This window comes from Lepisma saccharinum, chromosome 3 (genome assembly GCF_977018435.1).
Source record: "Lepisma saccharinum chromosome 3, izLepSacc3.1, whole genome shotgun sequence".
NCBI lineage: Eukaryota > Metazoa > Arthropoda > Insecta > Zygentoma > Lepismatidae > Lepisma > Lepisma saccharinum.
Window position 1 is genome coordinate 51034021 of NC_139231.1, and position 27461 is coordinate 51061481.

At 36.3% G+C, this 27461-nt stretch overlaps 1 protein-coding gene across 1 annotated transcript in view; it reads left to right on the top strand.

Moving 5' to 3' along the window:
- The window catches only part of Ubqn (ubiquilin), a 61259-nt gene extending 36919 nt beyond the window's left edge, over positions 1–24340 (top strand). The window contains exons 4-10 of the mRNA XM_083118534.1: positions 1506–1644; positions 3742–3852; positions 5647–6008; positions 7432–7586; positions 13164–13392; positions 14959–15082; positions 22519–24340. Of these exons, the coding sequence (XP_082974660.1) occupies positions 1506–1644; positions 3742–3852; positions 5647–6008; positions 7432–7586; positions 13164–13392; positions 14959–15082; positions 22519–22595 (1197 nt within the window). The 3' untranslated portion in view covers positions 22596–24340. The remainder of the gene's footprint in view (positions 1–1505; positions 1645–3741; positions 3853–5646; positions 6009–7431; positions 7587–13163; positions 13393–14958; positions 15083–22518) is intronic.
- Positions 24341–27461: the final 3121 nt, after the last annotated feature.

The following is a 27461-nucleotide window of genomic DNA, read 5'->3' on the forward strand; positions in this document are numbered from 1 at the left end:
CCTATGAATGTCAGCAGGTGTAGTGTTTCTGGCCCACAGGAACCACACCACTGGCCTCACTTCTACTCTTGACCAATTTTCTAGATGAGTCACCATTTTAAATGTCCGCTTCTCGGGTATACATGGTCAGATTCCGAAGTCCTCAAACCGCATAACCCGGTCATGAAAACCTACAACAACAACTGGGGGTTCGTCGTGCTGACCACACTTCACCACGTAACTTGTTGGATGATCTCCCACTTCTGAGTAGGATCAGGTGGGAGAGAGGCTGGCGGTTGGTAGGTTGGCCTGGGCCCTCAGTGGGCTGTTGCACCACAGGTTATGTATGTTTTTATTTTAATCATTCTGTGAGACTTTCATTATAAATTCTTAACTACATATGTTAACAGAAAACATTAAATAGTTTTCAGTGATAACATCAATACAAATTGAATGTCCCAATACATTACTACCAAGGAAAAATGTATTTCATTTTCAAACGTAACCTTAAAAAGAAAAAAAAAAGAAGTTTTGCCCAGGTTTTATCTGAAAGAAACTGAAAAAACGTGTGCAAAATGCCAACCCTGGAAGAGTCTGCTGTGCCGTAAATATGTGCATAATTTATTTTTGAAAATATATAGTTATTTAAGAGGTGTGCAAGGTTTTAATAGCTTGTGTTTGTCTTCTGTGGGGTTTCCTTTCATACATTTGATGTAAACAAAGGAAGATGATGATCATAAATTGCCAATTTTGGATGTAAATTTTTATATTGTGTAGTAAAGTAAGTGCAAAGCTTCAAAATAGAATTTGAATTTTGTTCACTATAATAATGCCAAAATGTCATTTTTGTATGGCAAATTTAAACTCATTGTGTAAAAAATTTTCGCACCAAGATTTACTAATTTAATTTGTTCTGTGTACGTTAAAAACTAGAGCTGAACCGATGGTGTATGAGTTTGAGTTTAATCAATATACCAGCCCATAATTCACCAGAGGTCATGTATTCCCACTTAGCACTACAAACATTGACTACCACTTACACAAAGTTCAGTGGAAAATGCACGATTTCCATTAAATTTATGCCAACGTTGTGTTACTATGGAACATATTCTGATTAAATATTCTTATTTTAATATTTCTCTAAATAATTTGCAATTGTGTGCAAAATTGTCACTGTTAATTTGGTAATATAATGCTGATTTTGTAAGGAAAATGCGTAAACATGCAGTTTCGTTTTCTAAGTCGAAACCCATTGGAGTTGAAGAAACCAAATGTGACATTTGCAAAAAATATAGGAGCAGTAAGAATATCGGTATGGGTAAATGTAATATTCATACATTATTGGTATCGGCAAAAGTTTAGTATTGGTCTGTCAGTAATATTTTTTCATTATTATGTTTTCTTGTCAGTCTGTGAATATCTTGAAGCAAACCTCTCATAGATTGGTATGGTATAGTGCCAGTGTAATTCTAACATTTATAAATATCTGTAAACAATGGAAGTAAATACATTCTCCTCTTCTACAGCGAAATCCTGAAATAAGCCATATATTAAATAATCCTGAACTACTTCGTCAAACTATGGAGCTAGCTAGAAATCCATCCATGCTTCAGGAACTGATGAGAAGTCATGATCGTGCCATGTCCAATTTGGAATCAATACCCGGTAAGTGCAGACTTCCTGTAGTATTTGTTTAGCTTCATTCAGTTATGAGGAATCACTGAATGGAGTGAATGGAGTGAGATGTGATTAAATGGTTTCCACCCTGCAAGAAGATTTTGAGGGTACCTTGATCACCACTGTCACTAATGCAGTAAGTGGTTTTCTCTGATCATGTGGTCCTTAGTACTGCAACCTTGTAATAATGGAGTCCCAGGTTTGATCCCCGATGTATCTGATCATGGGATAGAACTAAAACAATTACTACTTCAGTAGAATTATATTTACAGGAAATTGCACACTAAAGTTATAAGTGACCACCCGTCACTTGAAAATGTATCCGAAGAAACAAATGTAACAATTTATGCCCGTGTGGAATTTTTCTTTAGTGTGCAAAATATCACCTCAGTTGCACATGATCAGTGGATGCTGTAGTGCAAGGAGATATCTTACAAGAAAGGTCAGCATGTGACCATCTTTGAAACATTTTGAAACCCTAGTTTGACAGCATAATAAAGTATCAGTATGTACAATTGTTTCAAAACATGATATTTGTTCAAATTTTTCACTTTTTATTTGAGCAACACATTGCCACTCATATCACACTTGCATTTAAGGCTTCACAATGGCTACAAGATATTGAAAGGTATCTTGATACGCTAAAGTCCCTTCTAATTACATTGCAATAAGTGCTGCAGTCCCATGTTAGTGTTTCAGGTAAATATTTCCAAAGAAATAGCTCTATGTTGCCATTATGTTGTTCAGGTATGCAGTAGGACACTGCATTCTGAGAACACTACTAATATTACTTCTATTATAGAGAATCATGTACAGTATTGAGTTTGCAACATCAAAACATTACTTCTTACCCTGAAACTGGTGGATTTACACCACATTTCTGACAAGAGTTTTTTAAATTTTTTATTTATTCTTTTTAATGCCACCATCCTCTCAGGAACTTGTGCAATTTCTTGGCGAGTTCTTGTTGTGTATAGTTTTGTGACATTACTGCTAGGTGCACTGTTGTCACCTGTTGCTCCTTAATACCAGGCAACAACAACACATATAGAGCTCACAAAAGAATTGCACAACTTCCCGAGAGGATGGCGGCAGTACCCATTGAAATCGATAGAACACACACACACACACACACACACACACACACAGACACAAATATTTTCACAGATAAGTGAGTACTTCCTTTTAGTGTATTAAACATTTCTTGTTAAAAACAAGACAAAACATACAAACAGCACGATAAGAAACACTGTTAAGAGTTAGTCCAAGCTTTCGATTCCATCTCATAATCATCATCAAGGCTGGTCGAGAGATGACCAAGGGGACATGGTTCTAAATGTGAATGCAACAGAAAATGCATAGGCGAATGCAAAAGACCGATCAAAGACAGATTCGCAGACCACATAGGATACATATGCCGGAAAGAAAGTTCAGCTGGGTTGACCAAACATATCACAGAAACCAACCACCAATTACCACATGATTGCGTTTCATTTTTGGCACAGGCTAAAGGACAAATAGAAGAGAATGTTTAGGAAGGTGTACACATGATCAAAAACACAAATTATCTCGTCAACAATTTATGGTATAATACAGTTAAACTTAAAAACCCACCTCCTTCAGCCATCAATCTCAACAAACAAGAACTTCCCAACACTGCAAGACCGCAACAACATCTTCTGGAAGATACAACAAGTAGTGCCGGCGGAACTTAACCGCGTACTCTTCGTTATCTCTCGACCAGCCCTGATGATGGTTCCAAGATGGAATTGAAACCTTGGACTGACTCTTATTAAATGTGTTTTTTATCGAGCTGTTCATATTATGTTTTGTGTTGTTTTTAACAAGTATGTTTGCCGGCACGTGACGTAAGAAGTTTTTTACTGTTATAAATATTTTTTGTTTAAACTTTTGTTACAACACTGAAAAGTACAAAAGTACCATTTTTTAATTAAAAATAACCTCCAGGGTTCTTGATTATTCACAAAATACCAGAGGTGGAACTTTACACCTTCATGGTGTTTGTTTTATAAGAATAAACAAGTGATACAAATAAGCAGCATTATTATTTTTTTCAAATTGCAGGAGGTTATAATGCTCTACAGCGAATGTACAGGGACATACAAGAACCCATGTTAAATGCGGCTACTGAGCAGTTTGGGAGAAATCCATTTGCGTCTTTAGTGAATAATCCAGGTACGTTTTGAAACCCTTCCCTTAGCGTTTTAAACATAAGGGAAGATAGGCTTTTGTAGGATATGGAATGGATTTCTAACGCTTAATAGAATGTGCTTGGTGTAATAGAAGATAAATTTCATTATGTATTCTTATAATGGAAATACATTTCTGTAAGGTGAATAGAAACAAAATATTCATATTGCACTGCTCTTCCTATAAGTAATAAGTAGAGCTCGGATATGTATGTTATTACATATTCTATTCCTTTCTAGATAATATGCCTTGAACAGGAAAATGTCAACAAGTTATATAACTGACATGATTTTGCATAAGTATTATCTACATATTTTTACATATTTTCCAGGATATTACATATTTGCTAATTTACTTTACATAAAACAACATATTTTGGTAATATTTTTGTATCTTGATCCTTTTTCCTATATTTTCAATCTCTGAAACATGATGAAGAGAATTTGTTGCTCATGTGATGTCATATTTTCTAATCAATGAGATACATAGTGCTTACGGTCACCTAAAATTGACTGCCAAATTGAAAGACAGGCTGCAAGAAAAAATTACTGGAACTGTTATTTATCGAAAGAAGCTGGAATCTCCCCCCCCCCAATTTTCCCCTTCTGGTTACATATTTTCGTTTCACTTTTAGGTTTAGGCAAAGCACCTAGAAACTTGGCATCAGTACAAAAGTACATACAAAAGTAACTATGCATTTTCATTTGATTGTTCTTTCTGTAGACCCCTTTTTTTTTTACAATTTGTTTCGAAAGTTACAAAGAGTTATCTTAGATATTTACATATTCTACAATAATTTGTGATGTGAAAAGTAATTAATTGTTGGCAAAATAGCACGTTGCTGTGCTTTCTTGAGTTCATAAATTTGATAAAATTTTAATCTGATAACTTATGTCCTTAAAATTATGTTCAATATATTCAGATAAAATAAATATCTAGCAGAATTCTTGAAATTGCTGGGATACTCTTTATTATTATTCATATTACATATTCTTTGATACTACATATCCTTTTAATAATAAAAAATTAGGTACATATTTTATCAATTATTGTCACATATTTATGTACTTATTTTGTACTTTGATATTACATAAAAATCTGGGGTCTACTAATGAGTATTTAACTTCTTTTTTTTTTATGGAGAAGCCAGTTTCAGGATATTTAGAAATATCACAGGCATGATACCAAAATTGGGAATGATTGTTAGGTGATTAAAAAAATTAAAAAGAAGACAAAAAATACGTAACATAAAATCGTTCAAGTTACATCACAGTATTTGAACACAATCTCTGCTCTGCTAAAGGAAGCTGCTTTACTTCCTTTTTGGAAAGATTCGATTTTCGGTATACTCGACGTGCTCTTCGGTGGGGCATTCCATGTTTTTGCAGCTAAATATGAAAATGACTACTGACATGCCTGTGTGTTGCAGTGTGAAAGGTTATATTTGGAATTGTTTCTTGTGCGGTGGCTGTGCACACTGGTGCGAGGGATCAACATGTCTGCCATTTACGTCAGCTTGCCAGTTGTAATAATTTTATGAATAAGGCAATATGCATGCAGTAGTCGCCTACGGTATATATTCAGGATATTCTTATCATTTAGGGAAGGTAAAATATGTTCACGCCTTGGGATGCGAAATATGAACTGCATGCATGCATTTTGGCATTTTTTAACTTTTTTGCGCAAGTTGAACAAATGGAGGGGAAGATGTGCGAAGGATTTTTGAGAAAGTTTCTTTTGTTTGAGGTCCCTCTATAACATGCTATTTTCTCTTTGCAGGTATTGATGCTAACAACCCTCAGCAAGGGCAAGAAAACAGGGATCCTCTGCCCAATCCATGGTCCGGTCCAGGTGGCAGAACAGGCTCAGCAGCAGGAGGAGGAGCAACTGCTGGAGCGACAACCGCAGGCACAGACTCCACAGCAAACCAAGCCAGCGGAGGACGAGGACCTTTTGGTTTGATGAACACCCCAGGAATGCAGAGTTTGCTGCAGCAAATGACCGAGAACCCACAGTTGATGCAGAACATGCTCAATGCTCCCTACACGCAAGCCATGCTCCAGGCTTTTTCCGCCAATCCTGATGTAGCTACGCAGATAATGAACTCAAATCCAATGTTTGCTGGGAATCCTGCATTGCAGGTAACATTGTTGTTGTTGCATTGTTCCGTGAAGATGTGCCCTTTGTAAAGTGTACCTGGTTGCTGCTTCTCAAATAATCCAGTTCCTGTCATAAATTCCCATAGAATTTTTTATTTTTATTTGTCTAACCACCTAGAGATGATGCAAATGTTCAAAAAGTGTAATTTGCGAGATATCTACCTCTATACTTCTGAAACTTCCTTGCTATGAAAGGTGATTTATTCAAATAACGTGCAAAGTACTTGTAAGGATATGTGTTTTTATTTTGTTCTTAGTTACTGTATTATTTAACAAAATAAGGTAAAATGTTCAAAAATCTACTTTATGAGATATATTACTTTTACGATGCAAATCATGAAGAAAGGAAAATTCCTTTGTTATTTCTACTTTCTGTGAAGATTTCTCTTTCTGTTTAAGTTGGTTCCAAGTGTTTAGGTTTAATGGTAATGATTATATCACAATATATTAGATAATAGGTGTAGATTTCTTTCTGTCATATTTGCTTTACAGACATGAGAAATTTTGTAGTTCCTACTGTATTTTTCAGAGTTGTCTAAAGTAGCTCTTCATCAATTCTAGCTTCACACTATTTGTTGAATTTTTATTGTATCCAACGTGAGTGCCAGCAAAGTTGCAAAGGGTCTTGAATAAGATGGACATATACCGGACAAACTGCATCTATCTGTAAATTTTCAAAAACTACTTTTCTCCATCAGGAATGGAATTAAGTTATCAATTTAATATATTCATTAGGGAGACACTGATATCAAAATTTTGTTGGTTCTGATATGAAATTTCAAACGTCAAGAGTCCTTAATGTATGTAATCAGGTGACTACAGTCGGTCTTGTCCAAAAAATTCCACGTGTGTACAGGTAAAACACGAAAGTTCATGCATGGCACAGTATGCGAGAAACCTGATGCGAGTGTTGGTTGACCCTACACTTTTTTGCCGAATTAAACTGGAATTTGACGTAGAAATGTCAGATATGTAAAATTGTTGCTAAGTTTTAGAGAAAATATGGAATAAATATCTTACCATTTTCATGTAGAGTAAGTTTATTCTTGAGAACAGTAATTTTAACAATAATTTTTGGTTGGACTACCTGATGGCATACTGGTATCTCCATCACCTTGTAATGAACAGGTTCCATGTTTGATACCCAGTGGAGGCACGTTGTACAGTGGTTTGGATCCCACTTTAAACTGTAGGTCCAGTCCCGATTAGCCTATCTGTGCACAAATTGGACTTAAAACAGCAATTCAAACTAATTTTTGGTAAACAACATTCAAATCCCTGGTCACCTTATCAATATTTTTAAGCAAAGCTGATGCATAATTTGTGTTATGTAGGTGCAATATAATATTTATGTTTTAACTGTTCCGAATTCTGTGATTATTAATAAGCAAATTTCTCCTTTCAGGAGCAGATGCGTTTGATGTTACCAAATTTTATGCAACAGTTACAGAACCCAGAAGTCCATAACCTAATGTCAAATCCAAATGCCTTGCAAGCTATAGTTCAGATTCAGCAGGGAATTGAGCAGTTACGGCAGGCTGCACCTGGCCTTGTAAATAGGTAATGTATCATTCTTGTTTGGTTTTGTCAGTAATGTCTCAGTTGTAGAATTTTGATTTTTGCCCCAATTTTGAGTGCAAAGAATCTAAGGTTAGGGAAGTGAAAATTAAATAGAAAATAGTTTCTCAAGCAGGGTTTAGATCTGACACCTTAATCTTCCATTTCAGTGCTCGAAGCAACCTAAGTTCATTTAAATCATGTTAAATGAGATCAGTATGTTCTTATCTCTTGTTCATTCTTTATGATTTTTCCTCATCCTTGTGGGTGTTTGGAAGGGGAAGAGGGGCGTGGAATAGCTGCTGTCCTTGGAAAATGAAAGTCAGTCTAAAATTAAATATTTCAGTTGCAGCAATTAGTGTTAATTATAACAAACGACTGATATGATAAGATAATTTCAAAGTGAAGTTGTGTGTGTGTGTGTGAAGTTGGAATAATACATGCATTTTTTATTTAATGCACCACCCCTGGAAAAAATCTTGATGGTGCTCTGCTTTTCTATATAAAATTACTTAATCATTTATTGAGAGAATCTCAGATACTGCACAGATGACCATTTTGCACTGAAATTACAAGGAAAAGAGCAAAAAAATTAATAACAAACTAACACAAAAATGATTAACAAAATATGAGTAAAAAATGGCACTATTTGATATTATCATGGTTGCTACACATCTGGAAAACCTGGAAAACAGCAAAATGTCAGAATTTTTCAGAACATCTGGAATTTACGTGCATTTTGTAGTCTGCAAGAGAAAAAGTTGCCAAATGAACAAGTGGTTCATTTCTGCTTCTTTATTTGCAATGTTGCTACGTGACTGGAAAACTGGGAATAGGCAGGGAATTTTTGCATATTTTCCGGAATTTACGTTCATTTTGGAGTTGCAGGAGAACCAGTTACAAAATGAATGAACGGTTCATTTCCACTTCTGAATTCGGTTCTTGTGATTCCAGTCCCCCAAGAGATTCAGTTCAGAAACTTGTTCCTCTCATCATTATGACTTCTAGTCTGTTACGTACAAAATTATGGTTCCTTCGCATTATGATTCTATATTTATTCACTCTCGGATCTAGGTTCTTGGATTCGTTATGACTGTCCGTTCATTTGGCAACTCGTTCTTGTGAACCTGTTCAAGACCAGAATTTGGAGAGGCGTGAAATTTTTCCTTAGAGAACAAGCCACTCAAGACGAAACCTACGCACCAGCCATCCTCAGAATTTCTTACGGAAAAAAGTTGCTTTAGCTTCGTGTGGTGAGCCGAATTTCCTTTCTGCAAGAACACGCCCGTTCTCTTTTGATACTTGAAGCGGAGCAGTTTGGTTTTCGGACAGTTCATTGGTTTTGGATCTGCAATAACAGTATACTCCTTGAACCAAAGAGAATGTAATACTTTCTGCCTTGAAGAGCAGAATTTCACGTAACTGGCTGTGGTTGATGGGTGTGGACGTGGAGTAAAAACAAAGGGACTCGCTACTTAGTTCCCCTTGAACCCATTCTGTGAATGTGAGTCCTTCGTTTGCGATCCGTTCAGAAGCAACTAGTTCATTTGCTCGTTGTCGTAGTTTTTACATTGCAGAGATGTGTTACACCCGAGAAATTAGTGATTGTATGCAGTATCAGTGACGTCATTATTCGAGTATGCACGTGTTTTGTGCATGTAGAACGAATTTATTTTTTAAAAACTGGTGTGAAATAGAGGAATTAAACATACGCTGGTCACACATCGTTGTTAGGTTAGGAATGTTGGTTTGATGCCAATACAAATTTAATTTTACATATTTTTTGCATGTAGAATGAAGTTATGCTGAAAAGTGGTGAAAATGGGCCCAAGTTCCGTTTGTTTTATTACGATTTCATCATGCTACAAATGCAACTTTTACATGATTCGATTTCGATTTATGTCTGTTAACACATACTGCAGAGTTTTAGCGATTACTTAAGATTTTGTCAATACATGCTTTTGTGGTTAGGTTAGGAAGGTCAGGTTTGGTTGTCTTAGAATTAAAATAAAGACCCTGAATGCACTCTACTAAGGTTCTGATTTATTTCTACATTCATTCCCACTAGTTTACTATATTTACTGTCGCTTGTCAACCGGAGAGTACCTTGTCCGTGGGAAGCATGTATGCTTGCGTAAGGTCATTTTGAAGGTTTTTTTTTTTTCAACATAAATAACTTTTTTCAAATCCGAACAGGGCTCATTATTTTAAGGAAGGTTCAAATTTCGTGTCACAATGATTGCCAAAATTCTATGATTATTAGTCTTCATTCTAGGAAAATTTAAAAAAATCATAAAACATTCGGAACTGTTACATTTTTAATAGACAGATTTCGATGTTTTCCATAATATAAAATTGGTTCCAGCACGTGGAAAACTCAAATAATGGAGATATTTGATTCAAAAGTATGGCCCTTTTATCTATTTTTTTAGGTGTATGGTGGGTCACCGGCCCCATTCATGTTCTGAATTTCCGAAATATGTAATATTTTCAAAAATTAAAAAAAATATAATCATTAAACTTATTGCATATTTTCTAAAGGTGCGTGACCTAATTTTCTGTTGTTTCTCATTTGTATTGATATAATTGAGGTTGTATACAGGTTACATTGTAAAGCTTTGATATATGCCACATTTTTTTATTGATTTTTTTACACCACCTTAATTGTAATGACTTAGTGAAAATGGGAAAGTACAATTTTTTTTTTTTATTGAATAGCATTGTATTAATAATCACTTGGCAAATTTTCAGCTAATAACTGTATATTCATATTCATAATAATTAACGTGCCTGCATATTTAATTGAAAAACATGAGGTTCAAAAGCAAAAATCATGACAACAAACATGTCTGGAAAAATTTAATTTCTGGTCTGGAAAAGTCAGGGAATTTCATAATCAAAAAATCGTAGCAACCCTGTATTTGGTTCTTGTAATTCCATTCCCCAAAAGGATTCAGTTCAGAAACTTGTTCCTCTCGTCTTTATGATTGTGTCTGGTACAAAATTATGGTTCCTTTGAATTTCGGTTCTACATAGACTCGTACGTAATATATAGTTTTCACTTTTGTATACTGGGTTTAGAAAGAATATCAAATTAAAAGTTATGATCCAGCTATACTGATTGATAACTAAAGTAGGTTGACAATATGATCATAATTACCGGAAAGGTTGATGAGGTTTTATTGTCTATTATATTGGTCTTGTTGGCATTTACGTTTTGGTGTAGCAAGAAGAGAAATTTTGTTAGCAAAAATATAACACAGTAGAATTTTTCTTAATGAGTGTTAGCTGACTGTTATCTGTTGATTCTGCATAATTGTCCTCCACCTTCGGGCGTGATCAAAAAAGTGTGGGGTCCTAACTCCACACCCCCTATACGCCTTCGTGGCATGGTGCAAAACACAGGGAGCACTTTACTTTACTTTTACGTGACATGAATAGTGCAGAAACCAATTATAGTGTCGTAGAAAATGCTGCTTTTTGTTTACATTTATAAGCACACAGCATCTGGAGAAATTTTTGTTGCATGTAGGAATTGTATAGCAAATCTGCTACAAAGTGAAAAATTTTGTATGGTTTAATAATGTACCTTTGTTACCTTAGCTAGATGCAAGTGATTATAGCACGTGACATGTTTGATGCCGATTGTAATTTTTGTGTGTTTTGTGTATGTAGAATGAAATTTGTAGAATGAAATTTGCTTTTAAACAGTGGTGAAAATGAATATTCATAATAATTAATGGACCTGTATATTTAATTGAAAACACACAGGGTTCAAAAGGAAAAATCATAATAAACATGACTGGAAATGTCCTGGAATTTCATAATCTAAAATCCTTAGCAACCCTGATGGAAAACCGTAAGGCATCCTCTGAGGATAAAATATCAACAAATGAGGGGGGTCATTATATTTTGTGGGAAGTCTGTAGAAGAGAGTACTTTTTTGAATTTCTAGTCTGTGTATAATGGGTTTGTGTTTCGTGTTGAGTGCATAGGTACTCGAAAGTGGAATTCTTCAAGGAGTGTGTTGCAACGGATGTTTGCCCTTGAGAATTTTGTGTAGATAATTGAAGTCATTCAGCAAACTGCACTGATATGGAATCTGTAAGTTTAGAAAACAACACAGATGAAGAGTTGAAAAATTGTGTAATGAGGGAACCCTGTAACAAACTATGGCCAGGTAAAAGCGAAAGGCTGAATCGATTCTAGAGTGCTAAGAAAGATAGGTCATGAATTTTGGATCTATTATTGTGGTAGACACCTGGATTTCAAAGGCTCAGTCCCTTCATTCACTAAGGGTACAGCTTCTGGAGCAGAGATGGTAGTGCGTCACTTCTTTGTTCATTCCCCGGTGGCTGTAGTTGCATTTTCTCCCGTTTGGCAGTGCTGCTGTGTTTCTTGGTTTGTGTCATCTGCTGTGCTTTCTGCTTTCCATTGTCAGGTGGCGTTGCTGTGTGGTGGTGCCTCGCTCTCTGCTGCAGACAGCAGACGACACAAACCAAGAAACACAACTGCCAAATGGGAGAAAATGCAACTTCTCCCGTCCAGGAATGAACAGAGAGTGATGCGCATCCATCTCTGCTCAAGATGCCGTAACCTTAGTGAACGAAGGTAGTGAGCCTTCGAAATTAATGGAGGAAAAAAACTATCCAATTCTGCAATGTGGAAACATGAAACTTTGCGTGTATAAATCTGCATTTATGGCATCCACCATGAGTATTCTAATATTCCAATGACTTGCATTGAATAAATAATGACTGTATTATAGATCAACCACAAGGAAAAAAACCTTGGCCGAAAAGTCTCCGTGCAGCTTTCCCTTCTTCCGTTCAGCTCGGGCCATAAGGAAGCATGGTCCACTCTCCCTCTCCCCTTCATGCGGGAGTACGGTGCACAGGAGTCGCACGTCTGCGCAGGTTTCTTTGCTTGTGGTTCCACTATAACTTGGCACCCCCACACAACTTCTAAGATGTGTATTAGGACACATGAAAACTCTGTTAATCTGATATTTAATAATACATAGTACTTTTTAGTTCAGTTATTTCTATTCTCCAGCTCATTCTCAGCATTTCAGTACAAATCATTTTTTATTCAAAGTCCCTTCAGTAAAGTATATTTGGTGGTCAACTTTCAATCTCATAACCAAAGTTTCCATGCTCGATTCCCTGTCTGTGTGTGTCCATTTACCTATTTCATCTAATTATCACTCATCCTCATGGTCGTGATTAGCCAAAAGTGGCAGAAAAGTGATGCTGAGTAACAAAAAGTATAGATGTGAGCTGCTAAATTTAACTAGGAAATAAGTCTGCCTGCACAGTGAAAGAAAGGTGAAATATATGGGTACATAGGCACCCGGGTGTGATAGTTCATGGAGCTTATATTGCAATGCTGTGTGCATGTATGACCTTGTGCTGATTCATTACTCACTTAGACTGAGTGGTATTGATGTAAATTTATTTCTCTTGTAGTCTATGGTTTGTTTTTAAGTTTGTAACAACCATAGACTACAAGAGAAATAATTCTACAATCCAAGCAAAATGATTGTAACTGTTAATCGTGACTGTTTATTAAATTTTACAGCATGGGCTTAGGACCGCTACCTCCTTTTGGTGGCACCGTTGGAGAAACAGCATCAACTACTAATGCCACTACCACCACCAGTACCACAACTACTACTGCTGCTGCTGATGCTACTACAACACCTAGTACCACAACCCCAGCAACTACAACCACAACCACCACCACTTCTTCGACTCCTGCTGGGAACACAGCTGAGGGGGATGTTTTCTCCCAGTTCATGGCTAGGATGGTGAGTATGGGTTTTTGTTAGTGTAGACTATAATATCAAAATGTGCACTTTCGGTTCAGTTAACACACAAACATGTGCACTGTGTCAATGCAAGTTTACTACTGACTTGGAAATTGGCTTAGGAGCAAAAACCATTGAATAGTATTGGAACTTTGAAAAAGCATTCAAAAACTAAGTAATGTTAGGGGAATTGGCTGATTTTTGTGTTTGTATTAGAGACTGTTTCACATTTTTTCTCAAAACAAAATTATTTTGTGTAAAAATTTGATAAAAGTAACTAATTTAATTAGTATGCAAATTGGAGACTTAACATTAAAATGTAAAATGGTTTGGGAACTAAATTCAAAATACATGAAAATGTCAGGGAATTTGGTTTTCAAACTTGGAGGGAACCCTGTAATATTTTGTGTAGAGTTCATAGACATTGGATCAGAGACTTTGGTATGGCACTAAGGTTGGGGCTTTTTTTTTTTCCAGAATGAAATATACAGTTGAGGACACTTGCACATTTTCAGTAAATATATAAAGAAACCAGGAAAGAAATATTCCATGTTTCATGGACTTTTGAAATGATATTGTTTGAATTACAGTATATGTTACCTTTTTTGCAGTTTCAGTTTTCTGCCTTTTTTTATTTACTCCAAAAATGAAATGTGCATGTGTGCCCGTATCTATAGGTTAAATTGTCATTCTTGTATTTTTTTTTGTATTTTTTTATTCATCTGTAATTTTCATATATTTTTTCTTCCATTTTTCAATTATTTTTTTTCAATATTTCAATATTCCACATTCAAAAATTTTTGTAAGCATGATCAAGTGGAAGAAAAGGCTCCACAGTCTTAACTTCGCCATGTAAAAGAAGACAAAATAAATTTATCAAAATTTACATTAATTTAACTAAATTGTTGTAAAGAAAATTTATTGTGGTGAAATAAATTATATAAACTGTAATAGACTTGTCCAAGATATTTTTTAAATGTGTATTTTGAGTAATGAACTTTTTTATTGATACAATAGACTTTATCATTTTTCAAAACTATTAAATAATTTTTCCTTTCATGCATAGTACACTGGTTGAAGTATTGTGTATAAACTTGTGATTTACATGTAATGTAACCTGTAAAGGTCTCCTCGATACTCTCTTATATTATAATGAAGGAGTTACATGTTACCTTCGTGGCCAAGGACATTCAATAGACAGTTCAGTCTCACCAACAAAGGTTCCAGGCATGAGTCGTGATGTTTCTTGATGTTTCCATTCACCAATTTAATCTAATCATTATTCATCATTATTTTTGAAATTAGCAAGAAGTAAAAATATAGAAAAATAGTTCTAGGTTCGATGGAGGTACCTTGCATATTTGTTCTGATTCCACTTTAAACTGTAGGTACATTCTCGATTAGTCTATCTGAGCATAAAGTGGACTCTTAGACAAAAACTACAACTTACATTCAAGGAATAATTAGACATAAAAGGAAAAATCTTATCAAGTTTTGTATTATTACTATGTGATAGGTGTTACAAACATTTTTACATTTCATATAAAATTCTCTATCTTGTGTTAGATTTCAAGTATGGCAGCGCAAGGTGTTGGGGGTGGAACCAACCAGCCTCCTGAAGAGAGATACCAGGCACAGTTGGAGCAGCTAACAGCAATGGGTTTCATGAATAGAGAAGCGAACCTTCAAGGTATGTGACCTTCATTTTGCTTGAAAAGTTTTACCTTGTAATAAGCAAATAATATTAAACGGCAATGGATTGTTTTATATTTTGTATATGCATTGCACTGATAACACTTTTAACATTCTACGAGGTGCATACCAAAAGTCCGTACCATTTTGCCAAATCTCTCAAAGTTGTTAAGTCTGAAATCATATTTTTCTGTCGCTTTTCAACACAATCACTGTACACATCGGTGTTATCCTTTTCCCAGTTATCAAGGGCATCTGAGGAGCCCTACATGTGACACGATTGCATGTACGTAACAGTGTTAAATTTGGATTTTTTTCTATTTACAGGGGGATGCAGGAGGCTCTGAAAAAAATATCCCTTGAATAAATTACCCTTCTCTTCTTCTAATAGCACCTGTGTTGAGAGGAAATGAGGGCAGGTACAAACTCACAAAATACAAGTTGCGAGAATCAGCCTTTTAAAAGTGTCCACTTCTATCTTGTTGCACGTGCACTGTTCGATTCTAAAGCAAATTTCAGAGCATTAGAGGTGAGGTAGATCCTGTCGCACGTTGTATGAGTTCCTACAGTCTCCAATGTATATGATCCAACAATAAAATAAAAATCTACCTTCGTCGAGTTCACCCCTAATATCTGCAGTGCCTCCAGTCATTTTAATCCCACTGAAAGCTGTGCCTATTTCATCCAAAATAAAACAAACTTAACACTTGTGATGAATAGTTCCCATTTTGTGGTTTTTAAAAACATATCTGCAGATTCGAAAAAAACCCTTGCTTGAAATACATATTAATTAAAAAAATAAAACAGCTTTTCACATACATACTCATACTATGCTTGTATTGCATTGTAATTCAAAGACAGAACTGATATATCATCTGTAGTTTCGGACAAGTGATGTATTAATTGCTGGTGATGCTGGAAGTATTTTGAATGCCGATCACGTCAGGATTTTTCACAATTTCACAATCAAAACACTCGTATTCACCATTACATTACTCCTATTACAGAATGCAACAAAATAAATTTATACAAGTGAAATTTCAGTTGTTACAAACCAACAGGTGATTCTGGAACATCTGGTACTGAGATAAGACTGAAGATTAATGCTCCTTTTCCAGGCAATGTATATATTACACCTATTACCTAACACAACAAAATACATTTATGCTAGGGAAATTTCAGTTGTTTCCAAATCAATACGTGATTCTGAAAGTATTTTGAATGCTGATCATGGAAATGACATCCATTTTTTCCCCATCATGCCAGGATTTTTCACAATCAAGATTCTCATATTTATCATTCCATTACACCTATTACAGAACACAACAAAATAAATTTATACAGGGGAAAGTTCGGTTGTTTACAAACCAATAAGTGATTCTGGAAGCATTTTGAATGCTGATTACGCACATTACTTCAATTTTTACCCATCACGGCAGGATTTTTCGCAATCAAAATTCTCATATTCACCATTCCATTACTCCTATTACAGAATGCAACAAAATAAATTTATACAAGTGAAATTTCAGTTGTTACAAACCAACAGGTGATTCTGGAACATCTGGTACTAAGATAAGACTGAAGATTAATGCTCCTTTTCCAGGCAATGTATATATTTGCAGGTTAGTGTTATTGTACAACAGGATTGATGTTTGCTTCTGGTGCTTCCAAAGGAATGTGGTCATCCATGGCAACAATTGAGCTCATGTTCTTCCTGAAATCTGCAGGAAAGAGTGGATTGGGTAATCAAGCCAAGCATTGGTGTGTGGCATTCCTTGAATTGTCCTCCGTGCCGAGAAGAATTGGCAATGATTATCTTTTAATTGGCCATGGCCATATCATCTGTAGCCATTTGCGGCAAAGGTTCTTTCACTGTGCTCCACGTGTTGACCGGAATCAGTAGTAAAAGTACATGCATCGATGCCATCTTACCTCAAGAAATTATGTATTTTAGTTTATTCTCTCATCAAAAATATTTGTCTGTCTTTGTACTTGCATAAAATTAATGTGAAAGTTTATTTTGTGCTGCAGGAGCTAATTGCAGAACCCTCTGTCTAACATTCGTTTTAAGTAGAGATTTTCTGCATACTGTTCTACAGGAGGGAACCTAAAGTTTTTTACTTCATTGCAATTCTCATGCATGAAAGTCTTCCAATTGCTATTTCAATCAAGAAAAATAATTTTGATTTTTTAAACAAATTTGAAATTTATTTATATCATTATCATATATCCCTTTTTTAGAACTTAAATGGATTCAGTTTTTGTTCCGGAAATTTTCATCTTTTGCACTCTACAAATACCTAGTCATATCATAAATACTGACACAACATTGAAAGTGAATTATGACGAAAGTGTTAAAGATACTTTAATGTCCTGATTGTATAGGTTACTTACAGGTCTAACGAACACATAACACCAATCATTTTTCAAAATGGCCGCCTTTGGCCTTCACACAGGCCTGAAGTCTCTGCGGCCACTCATCTACAGCATTACGCACTGTCTCCGTAGGGAAAGTCCCCACTGCCTTCACCAGGGACCGTTTCAGACTGTCAATATTGGCATGCCTCCTCATACAGACCATGCCCAGAGGTCTGCATAACGGCATCGAAAGCCCACAGGTAACTGGAAGGCCTTGCAAGACGAAGCACGCTTATCTTCAGCGAACGCTCATTCCGGTTTTGCAACGTCTCCAGATACATGAGTCACGCAGTCACCGTTGCCAACTTTTAGATTCTAAACTGTTCTAGGAGCACTGAAAATGTTCATCACTTTTATCAATTTGAAATTGCAGACATTTGTTCCCTGCTAGAAAACATTTGTATCGCTCACACCCAGTGGCGGCGATTGGGTTCCAAAACTAGAGGGCCAAAGTGCAAATGTACGGGGGGGGGGGGCAAGGATAATTTAATTTCCCTTGGTACATGAGGTTAGCGTGGTGCAAAAGTAGCAAAAAGTGTGGGGGGGGGCAACTGCACTCTCTCGGCCTCGCCCCTAATTGCTGCCACTGCTGACACCAGTACAGGAGTACGAACCAAGTTTCGCAAAAAGTGCCATCGTAAATACTTTGGAACTTTGTGTGACTGGTGGTTGTTGTAAAATTATACTTTTTTGGGGGTGCTCCCCTATGGTGCAGTGGTAGTGTCGTCGCCTTGTAATCAAAGGGTACCAGGTTCGATACCCGGTGGAAGCACATGATGGTTCGGATCCCACTTGAAACTATAGGTCCAGTCCCGATAGCCTTATTGTGCATAAATTGACCATGATAAATGAATCAATCAATCAAACAGATTTTCTCTCTGGTGTACTTTTGCCAATTCAATATCCGAAATAGTTGCTCAAGATCCCCCTCCTGAACACTAAGGCACGATGATCCATAAAATGGAACATGAAATCAGAATTTGCATTATAAAAGGTTTTTGAATATTGTCATCTCTTTCAACAAATCGTCGTTCGCTCATGTTGTTGCTAGTTATCTTGTTCTCAGACCGCATTGATAGTAATACGATACAAAATATAATTGTTAGCTTGTATTTTTACACGGGTGCAAATAACAGGCAATGCTATTTACACATTTCAACAAACAAACAACGTAAAAATGAAACCAAGAGAAGATTTACGATTTCAAGACCAGAAAGGTGACATAAAATGAACAAGACACACAAACCTATTTCAAGACCATCGAAACAAATTTAGAAAATATGTGGTAGTTGGTTTGACATAATAATGACACTAATTTGAGAAGTTTCAAAGTCTTAGGAGTGCAGTGGCTTAGCAACATATCGCGAGGTCCTGGGCGAGATTTGAATGCAAGGCCCCATCGTTCTTTAAGTTTGAAATATCAATGTAAATCGATACACAGTCATCAAGGAAACGTCAGCAAATTATCATATTTATATAATAGCCTACAATAATAATTAATTTCTGACGAAAATTATATTTAATAGTACGCGACAGAGAAATTTACACTTGGCAGAGCTACAGTAACACGCTGCTGGAATTTTCATTAACCAAAGTAGTAGTAATAGTACGTTTTTTAAGATGTTCTTTAGGCAGTAAGATAACTGAAATATCTTTAAATGTGCTAAACTTTTTTTAAAAAAATCAGAAATACAAAGTAAGAATCTTGAAATATAACCTATATATTATTTAATGAGTCGTTCTTTGTTTCCTCATTTCGAAGTTTGTAGGATGTAAATGTCACAAACCATGGCTTAAGTAGAAAATATGGAAGGACGCACATAAAATGTCAGTGCTTGATAGAGCGGGGGGAAGGGAGTGCGCTAAACCACAACATGCTCTTCTACACAATCGGTTTCAACATCAGCAAATCTTAAAACGATAGTCATTTGCACAATAAATGTGAAGTGTTTGGTGTAATCAACTGATAAAGCTAATTTGACTTTTTTTTTAAATTAGCAATTTTGACTTTTTTTTAATTAGCAATTTTGACTTTTTTTTAATTAGCAATTTTGACTTTGTTGCACATAAATTGTACCAGTTAACTTTGAATTTTATGACTTTGATGATAATAATAACTGTGAATCTCATTTTGTTGTTACGTCTTAATGTTCTTGTAATATTAAATATTTGACGCAGTGGCGTAACAAAATCGTAAAGTACGTATCCGCAAGAAATAAACTTGGGTCCCTCAAGTACAGTCAGCTTCTTCCAGGAAATTTACGTAATTGCTTAGAATGGCTGGTTGTGGCTGCACTTACATTAATAACTATACAAATCGATGCTCTAACTCTGAATTTTCACATATTACAACATATCTTTCTTTGACATTTATGTATTCAAAAGAAGAAAATACAAATACTTACTTATCCCTTCCCCCAAACAGAAGGCGGTACAGGATACAGAGAACACAGGAAGCTAGTGTAGAGCTATCAAGGAGAAGAAACTTTCCCAAACCACTTGATTTCAGATTTAAGCACATTCCTGAAACATAGAACTTGATCAGGAAATTCGGAAGATAAATCATCTTCGTGCCCGTTACAGACAGCAATAGCTGCATCTGAAGTTGTAGGAACGAAGGAAGAACTGCTAATATTATCCATACCCTTCTTCAGTTTAAAACACCAGAAGCATTTAAATGCCCCATACTTTGCTCCGTGGCAGTTTGAGGTGTTTTACCATTAACATATTAAAATCGGGTAGGCTATGCAAGGTCACGAGACAGAAGAAAAATGGATAAAAATGTCCAAGCAATTTTTGCGTTGATGTTTAACATGAGAAATGAGAATTATTTTGACTTTTTCGGGGCCCCTTAGGCTTAGAGCTCCCGCCCGCCTCTGATTTGACGTATTCATTCAAATTATAACGTTAAACTAGAATATAAAGCCAGATAAAAAGTTCTAAATTTTATTGCTCACAAAAATTAGCCTTTTCTATCTTTCTCACTTCCATTTATTACGTTTTTCGTATCAACCTCATAGGACGCGAGACCCCTATATGCGCGAGGCCCAGGGTGGTCGCCCACTTCGCTCACCCCTTGCTACGCCAATGATTCTACAACCTCAAGGCACCTGCGCCTAGCAGAAATTCGAATATTTCCATGCATAGTGAAATGTAATGGCCGTTGGCAACACGGACAGTAGTGCTCGCCGTCTACTTGCAAGAACTACATCGAGTCTCACGGGTCTTCTTAAGACCCGGGTAATAGAAAAACCTGGCAGGCATTGATGCCTGTGCAAAACTGGGACGTGAAGCTCGCTTGCGCGATGTCGAACACCTGGGCTTGATGTGCATGTTGCATATTATTGTAGGCGCGCCTCCTCGCAGACGGGTTTTCTCCGGGTCTTGTGCAGGTCTCTGACCTTGCCCTCAAGCACTGACCAAAATTTGTAGTCTAACGGGTTGAGGTCAGGGCTGCTAGCAGGTCAATCAGCTGGAGCAATGAAGTCCGGGACATTGCTCTTGAGCCACTCCTGGGTAGAGTGTGCCTTATGGGCTGGTGCGGAATCCTGTTGGAAGGTCCAATGTTGGTTCCTGAACAAAGTGTCACTCAAAGGCTTCACAACAGAGTTCAACACAGTATTTTCGTACACTCTGGCTGATGTTTTCACCCCTTTTTCACAAAAATGCAGCTTGGTGGTGCCATCATACGCCATGCCCCACCAAACCATGACTGAGGCCGGATGATGACCCCTCTGGATCTTCGGGGCTTTCTCCCGAGCTTCGTGGGATGTTGACGCATACACCCGGTCATTTTGGCGATTGAAAGTTTCCTCAATGTTGAATATCTTTTCATCTGTGAAAAGAATTTTCCTGTGGCCATTGTTGGCGTAACGCTGCAGGAGGCATTTTGCTTTTATCACCCTCTGCTCTTTCAGACGTGCATTGAGGAAGTGACCTGTACTTTGCCGGTAAGCCTTCAACCCCAAATCACTTCTTAACACACGAGACACTGACATTTTGGGAATGTTCAGCTCACGAGCAAGCACTGCCTGCTTTCGTACAGGATTTCTCCAAATACGGGCTGCCACTGCTTGCACTAACTTTTTGGTTTGTACGCTGCGTGGGCGGCCTTGCCTTGGGCGATCATCAACTGTCCCAGTCTCTGTGAATCGCTTGATGGTCCGATACACGAAAGATTTGCTGATATTCAACTTTTTAAGTGTTCTGAATATCATGGGGGCTGTTTGACCCACTTTATGAAGCGCTATTACTGCCACACGATTTTCGTAATCGCCCCACTCCATAAGCTACACTTTTACGAACACACTTGCTCTATGACAACTCAACTCACAATGGCCCACTCCAGCCTCTTGCACAGGAAGGTTGGCCGCAACCTTGAAAACCGGTTGTACACACTGCCTCAAACTTTCTGTCAGTATTTATGACACGACTAGGTAGATAACTGTTTAATCGATGCCATTTTTTTTAACAAGGTTCAGATATCCGTATTGGCAAGAATTTGTAAGAGTATTAACATTTGCAATTAAAAACCACACTAGCATTATTATAAATTAGGAATGGAATAATATGATTTTTTTTGCTTGTACCAACATGAAATGTCAAATGTCCCTGAAGAACGTGACTTGTTTGTTCATTTACCTCTTCTATAAAAGTTATAGTTCTCCTGTGAGACTCGAACTTGCATGCATCCCGTAGCTGGAGCCTAAAGAATGATGCCTTAGACTGCACATCCATGATGCAGGAGGATGAGTGTAATGGGTTTGCTTTAAAAATGAAAATATTATTTAGACATTTGCTTTGCAGAACTAGGGCATATGAAATATATGTTTTATCCATGAAATTCATAAAAAAATGATAGAATTTTATACTAAAGTACAGACTTATTATAGGTTGATTGGTAAAAGGAAAGTTGACCTGTAGCAGCGAATACTGCTAGAGTACCTATTAATTTGCCCCAGCCCTATTATAAATTATAAAGTTCATAAAAGTGATTTTTTTTTTTTCATTTTTCAGCACTGATCGCAACATTTGGAGATATTAATGCAGCAGTGGAAAGGTTACTTCAGAATCGACAAACATCACAAAGCTAACACCAAATTAGTGAGCTCAGACTCTTTGTTAACCTGTGTACAGTTTTCCTCTCCACCCCTTAAGTTTCCTGTGAAAGAGAACTTATGCATCTCTTTCAGTAATTTCTGTATTATTGAATACAATACTGGTGTAGACACCCTTTCAGATCAGTTGCTACATACAGGGAGTGTTTTTGATGCTACAGTTTCACCTTGCAAAAGAAAAAGGACAATTTGCTGCTGCTATACACATATGACTGCGATGCACTGTGTAAATATCCTTATATACTTGAGGTCAAAATCATATCCATGTAGTATGTAGTGTATTACATGTTACCACATGTTAGGTGAAATACAAAATTCTTGTGTGAAATTGGTATGTAATAATTGTTTATCTGGGGACATTTTTTTATGTTGTGTCATGTTCATAAAGAAAGATTTAGTAGAGAAAACAATGAAGTGAATATCCTCAGACACTGATTGGCTGACACACTGTGAATGATTTTTCTTGTATTTATGTAACAGTTGCCACTCTTTTGCGATAATGACATCTTTGTGTACGACTTAACTGAGGGAGTATTTTACAACTTAAGGACTGAAATTGATATATACCATTTTGTTGGTAGAGTTGTGTTTCTTGGATTTTCAGATTCTCTCTTTTTCATGATGAAATCCTGTCTGTTTTTTTGTTTGTTTAGGTTGTGGTGGTCCGTGTGAAGGAGGTGGTTAGTGTTATTTATTTGTTGTATTTATGCTGCTTTGATATTACGGTCCTACGAGCCTATTGACTTGTCTGCCTAGAATATCGTCCCAGTATAACTTCTGTTACAGTATTTCAAATGACATTGGCAACTGTTCTCCTAATGTAAAATGCTTGTTATAATATCATTTATTATGCTCTTAATTACTAAAGTATGTCACGTACAGAACATCAGAATTTATACTCCCAGCTTATGTTTTTAACATTCCATTTAAAAGATTCTAAAAGTATATTTAAAAATAGTCAATGTTTCTCTTGGAACAAATATTCAAGCATTTGCATGAACTTACATGGTTCAAAAAAATCATTTTCTATGTACAGGGCATAAATTATTGGCAACAAATTATCCATGCAGTATGTTTTATTCCCATATTAAAGTATAGAAAGTATTCAGCGATTTTTATGCTTTTTCGTAGTATTGAATACCAAAACATCACCTGAAAAACAATTAATGTATGTTGGAATCTTCATCATCATATATTGTAGCTTGGTATTATTCAGTTTTGGCACAACATTTCTTTTGTTGCATTTCACGTATCCATTTTTAGTTGATTATACAAAGATATATATAATATTCTGTTCATTACATAGGCCAACTTAGATGCTGACTACATGACTTATATTTGCAGTTGAAATTATTATGTAATGTGAGGTTCCTGTGCAAAATCAGCAACAATTGTATGCCTAAAAACTGCCTGTGAAATTAACAAGTGGGTGATGTAACGAAGCATTGTGCTGAATTCATTTAATTATGTTACAAGGGTCTAATGGAAAATAAAAAGTACACACGCTACAGTGAATGCCTTAGCATGAATGTCAATTTGAAATGCCTTTATCATCCTTTGAGGTTTTTGTTTTCTTGAAAAGAAGCTTTTTTAAAAATTATAATAAAGGAAACCCAAATGTGTGAACTGTGTGTTGGAAACTATTTCATGTACTGTTCATGAGAAATGCTCTTATTTTTGTGGATAAGCGAGCCTTATAGAATAAAAGAAAACACATCTAAGTAGTCTATGTGTTATGTTATCATACATAATGGTGGACCATTTAAGAGTCAGTCTAAATAAATGTGCATGTGTTATAACTGTGTTCCAGCAAATGAGTGTGTGTGGAGCACAAGCTTTGAATATACTTTCCCACAAATTGCCATCGTCTAAAATGTTAGTGGTTATTGCTTTGTAATCAAAAGAGCTTCTCTCTTCCCAGCAGGGCATTTTGAACTGTAGGTCCAATCCCAATACACCTCTCCAGTGATAAAAAGAAACCCAATAATTCTCCACGTATATACTCCAAGGTCATTGTGTTTCAACACAATACAAAAACAGCATGATAAAGAAAAGATTCTAAAACTGGCCAGCAAGAGATAGACCTATATATTCAGGACTATTCTGAGAAGTTGAGACTAGGGGTGGCTAACAATTTATAGATCTGGTTACCCATTTCCAAAAATACCCAGAACTGATTGCCCATATTTCAGGTTGTGGATGTATGAATTTTCTATAAAGGGTACATTAGATTGATCATTTCCAAAGATCTGGCAATGAAACATTATAGGCAGAAACATATTAAAACCATTGTAGTGTTTCTATTCCAATACAAGCACCATAAAACATTAGAAATACATTGTCAACATGCATCTGATCTTCACTGCAACATAATACTACCAAATATTCCAACTGCAGTTGCCACAGGCTCTTCTGGAACTTCATTTGTGACATCTTTCCTCTTGCCAGATGACTTTCCCTTGGCTTGATGTTGGTTTCCAGCAATGGGGGAAGAAACTGAAAGTGGATGGGGGGTTTGCATATCTGGTCAAGTACAATGGAATCAACCCTGAAATATCCGGTTTTACAGTGCTTTGGCATTCCAAAAATTTTGAAGTTTTCAGCTGATTTGGCTCAAGTAAGGTGACGTGTGCATGCACAGTAGGTCACTCAGAGGTTTCTATCATTTTAAGAAAAGTTTTGTGAACATTTATTTATCAGTGCTTTTTTGTTGCAAGTAGTCTTACATCAAGAGATTTTGTCCTACAAGTGTAAATTACACTGCTCCACAAAACTTAAGGAACACCAAGGGATTATGAGAGCAAGTACGTAGAGTATTAGAGAATATTGTAAATCTTGAGAATAACATTACAATAAAATATATATTTTGCCCATCATCATTCCAAGTTTGTTTAAGCTTTGTCATGCTATACTGACATACGCAGAGAGGGGTTGATGATGGTTCAGCCCCATCAGAAATTGAGAAAAACAACATTTTGTGTTCATATGTTCACAATTTCCATGGAGCATTTGATCAGGAGTTTCTGTTTATGGATGACAATGCTCGGCAGGCACCATGCACATACTGTCTGGGAATTCATGGAAACGGAAGACATCACCCATATTGAGAGGCCTGCATGCTCACCGGACCTTTATCCTATCGAGCATGTTTGGGATGATGCTCTTGATCAGGGCTTATGAACACCAATAAGGTACAGATGCAACATGCAACGAAAATGACCAGCAAAATGGTAAAAGTTTTTTTTTTTTTTTTTTTAACGAAAATGACCAGCAAAATGGTACACAGGGTGAACCCTGATTTTGTGTGTTTCCTTCTCTTCCCTTGGTGTTCCTTAAGTTGTGTGGAGCAGTGTAGGCTATGTGGTAGACCAGCAGCATTTGCTGAAACTCAGCCCGCATTGCATTGCATTGAACAATGTGGTACTTGTTTTGCATGCTGAAACTAAAGGAAAAGGAATGGACTTGCTTCAAATGGATGAAAAAAATTGAGGTTGGAACATTAGTTTGTTTTTCACAACATTAAGTATCAGGAATTGAAAAACAGAATCTGTGAACAGTGATATAATAATTTTCTTTCATTCACTTCATCTTGATAAATTCTTATACATCTGTACCAAACAGGATAAAATGTCACATCATGATAGTTGGTCAAATGTTGAGTGATCTACTCATGGTTGTGCTAAATGTTACAGGTTCGAGTCCTAACCTAGGCATGGATGTTCCTTGATTAATTCCATCCTATTATCATCCATTTTTGGAACACAAAAAAAGAAAGAAAAACCAAGTATGTTTTCTGGTTTTGAATTGTGAGTGAATGAAGCATATAATCAGAGGTGTATATTCCAGACTATCTAGGCTACCTGCGAAGCCCAGGCTCAGAAGAGAAGAAAAAATCGATCGGAAAATGTGCATAAAATTGTTCATTTCAATAAGATGATGACATTTCAGGAGTTGGCACACTTATTTATTACAAGTTGTTACACTAATTTCTTAGGAGTTGACAATCTTGCCCGCTCTCTTTGAAATCTTCAGGTGCTGCGTGTGTTGAGTGAGATGGCAGTCTTCCTTCTATGATGCCGTTAGTGTTGCGAACTCATTGTTACCAGTGTGGAATCTTCCAAGTAGTAATTGGGAATTTTGGAGCGAAACTATTAGAGGAAAGAGTAAAAGAGTTGCTTTTATGACAGAGAAATTTCCCTCTAAAGAAATTACCCTCTGGGCCAAGAACATAACTTTCCAATGAACACTTGCAGACGGTACAACAAGAGACCGTTGACCTCTGAAAGTGAGGAAAAGTTCTGGAGATGTGTTAGCTGACCAGAAATGGTTCGTGACTGCATTTAAAAATAACCAAGTAGAGTAGTTCGAATGGAAATCGCGTTTGAGAATGTTGAAGAAAGGTTGATTCCTTAGTGCACGGTTTTTTTTTAAAGGTGGATCGTGAGTGCATTGTGGTGAGCTAGTACGTGAATTATAGATATTTTTTGTGAATGGCATATGTGCTGTGTTGTGAACTAGAATGAGTGACATAATGAACGATCTATAGATACATTTTATAAAAGCATGATGCTGAAATTTACCCAGAAGAGGAGAAGAATGGAGTTCCTGTTCAAATGAAGTTTTAAAGGTAAGAAGTTTATTATATATTAATATATTATTCTGGCTTCAAGACCTACATAAATATTTCACAATATGGGCCCCTATTTTTTTTTATAAATAAGCATGAAATACTTTCCTTGGCTTATTTATAATCACAATGTCACATCACTACAAAATACCAAAGAATGACCGAAAAAGAGCCCCCCCCCCTGCAAATATTTGTCCATTTGAACACTATAATAT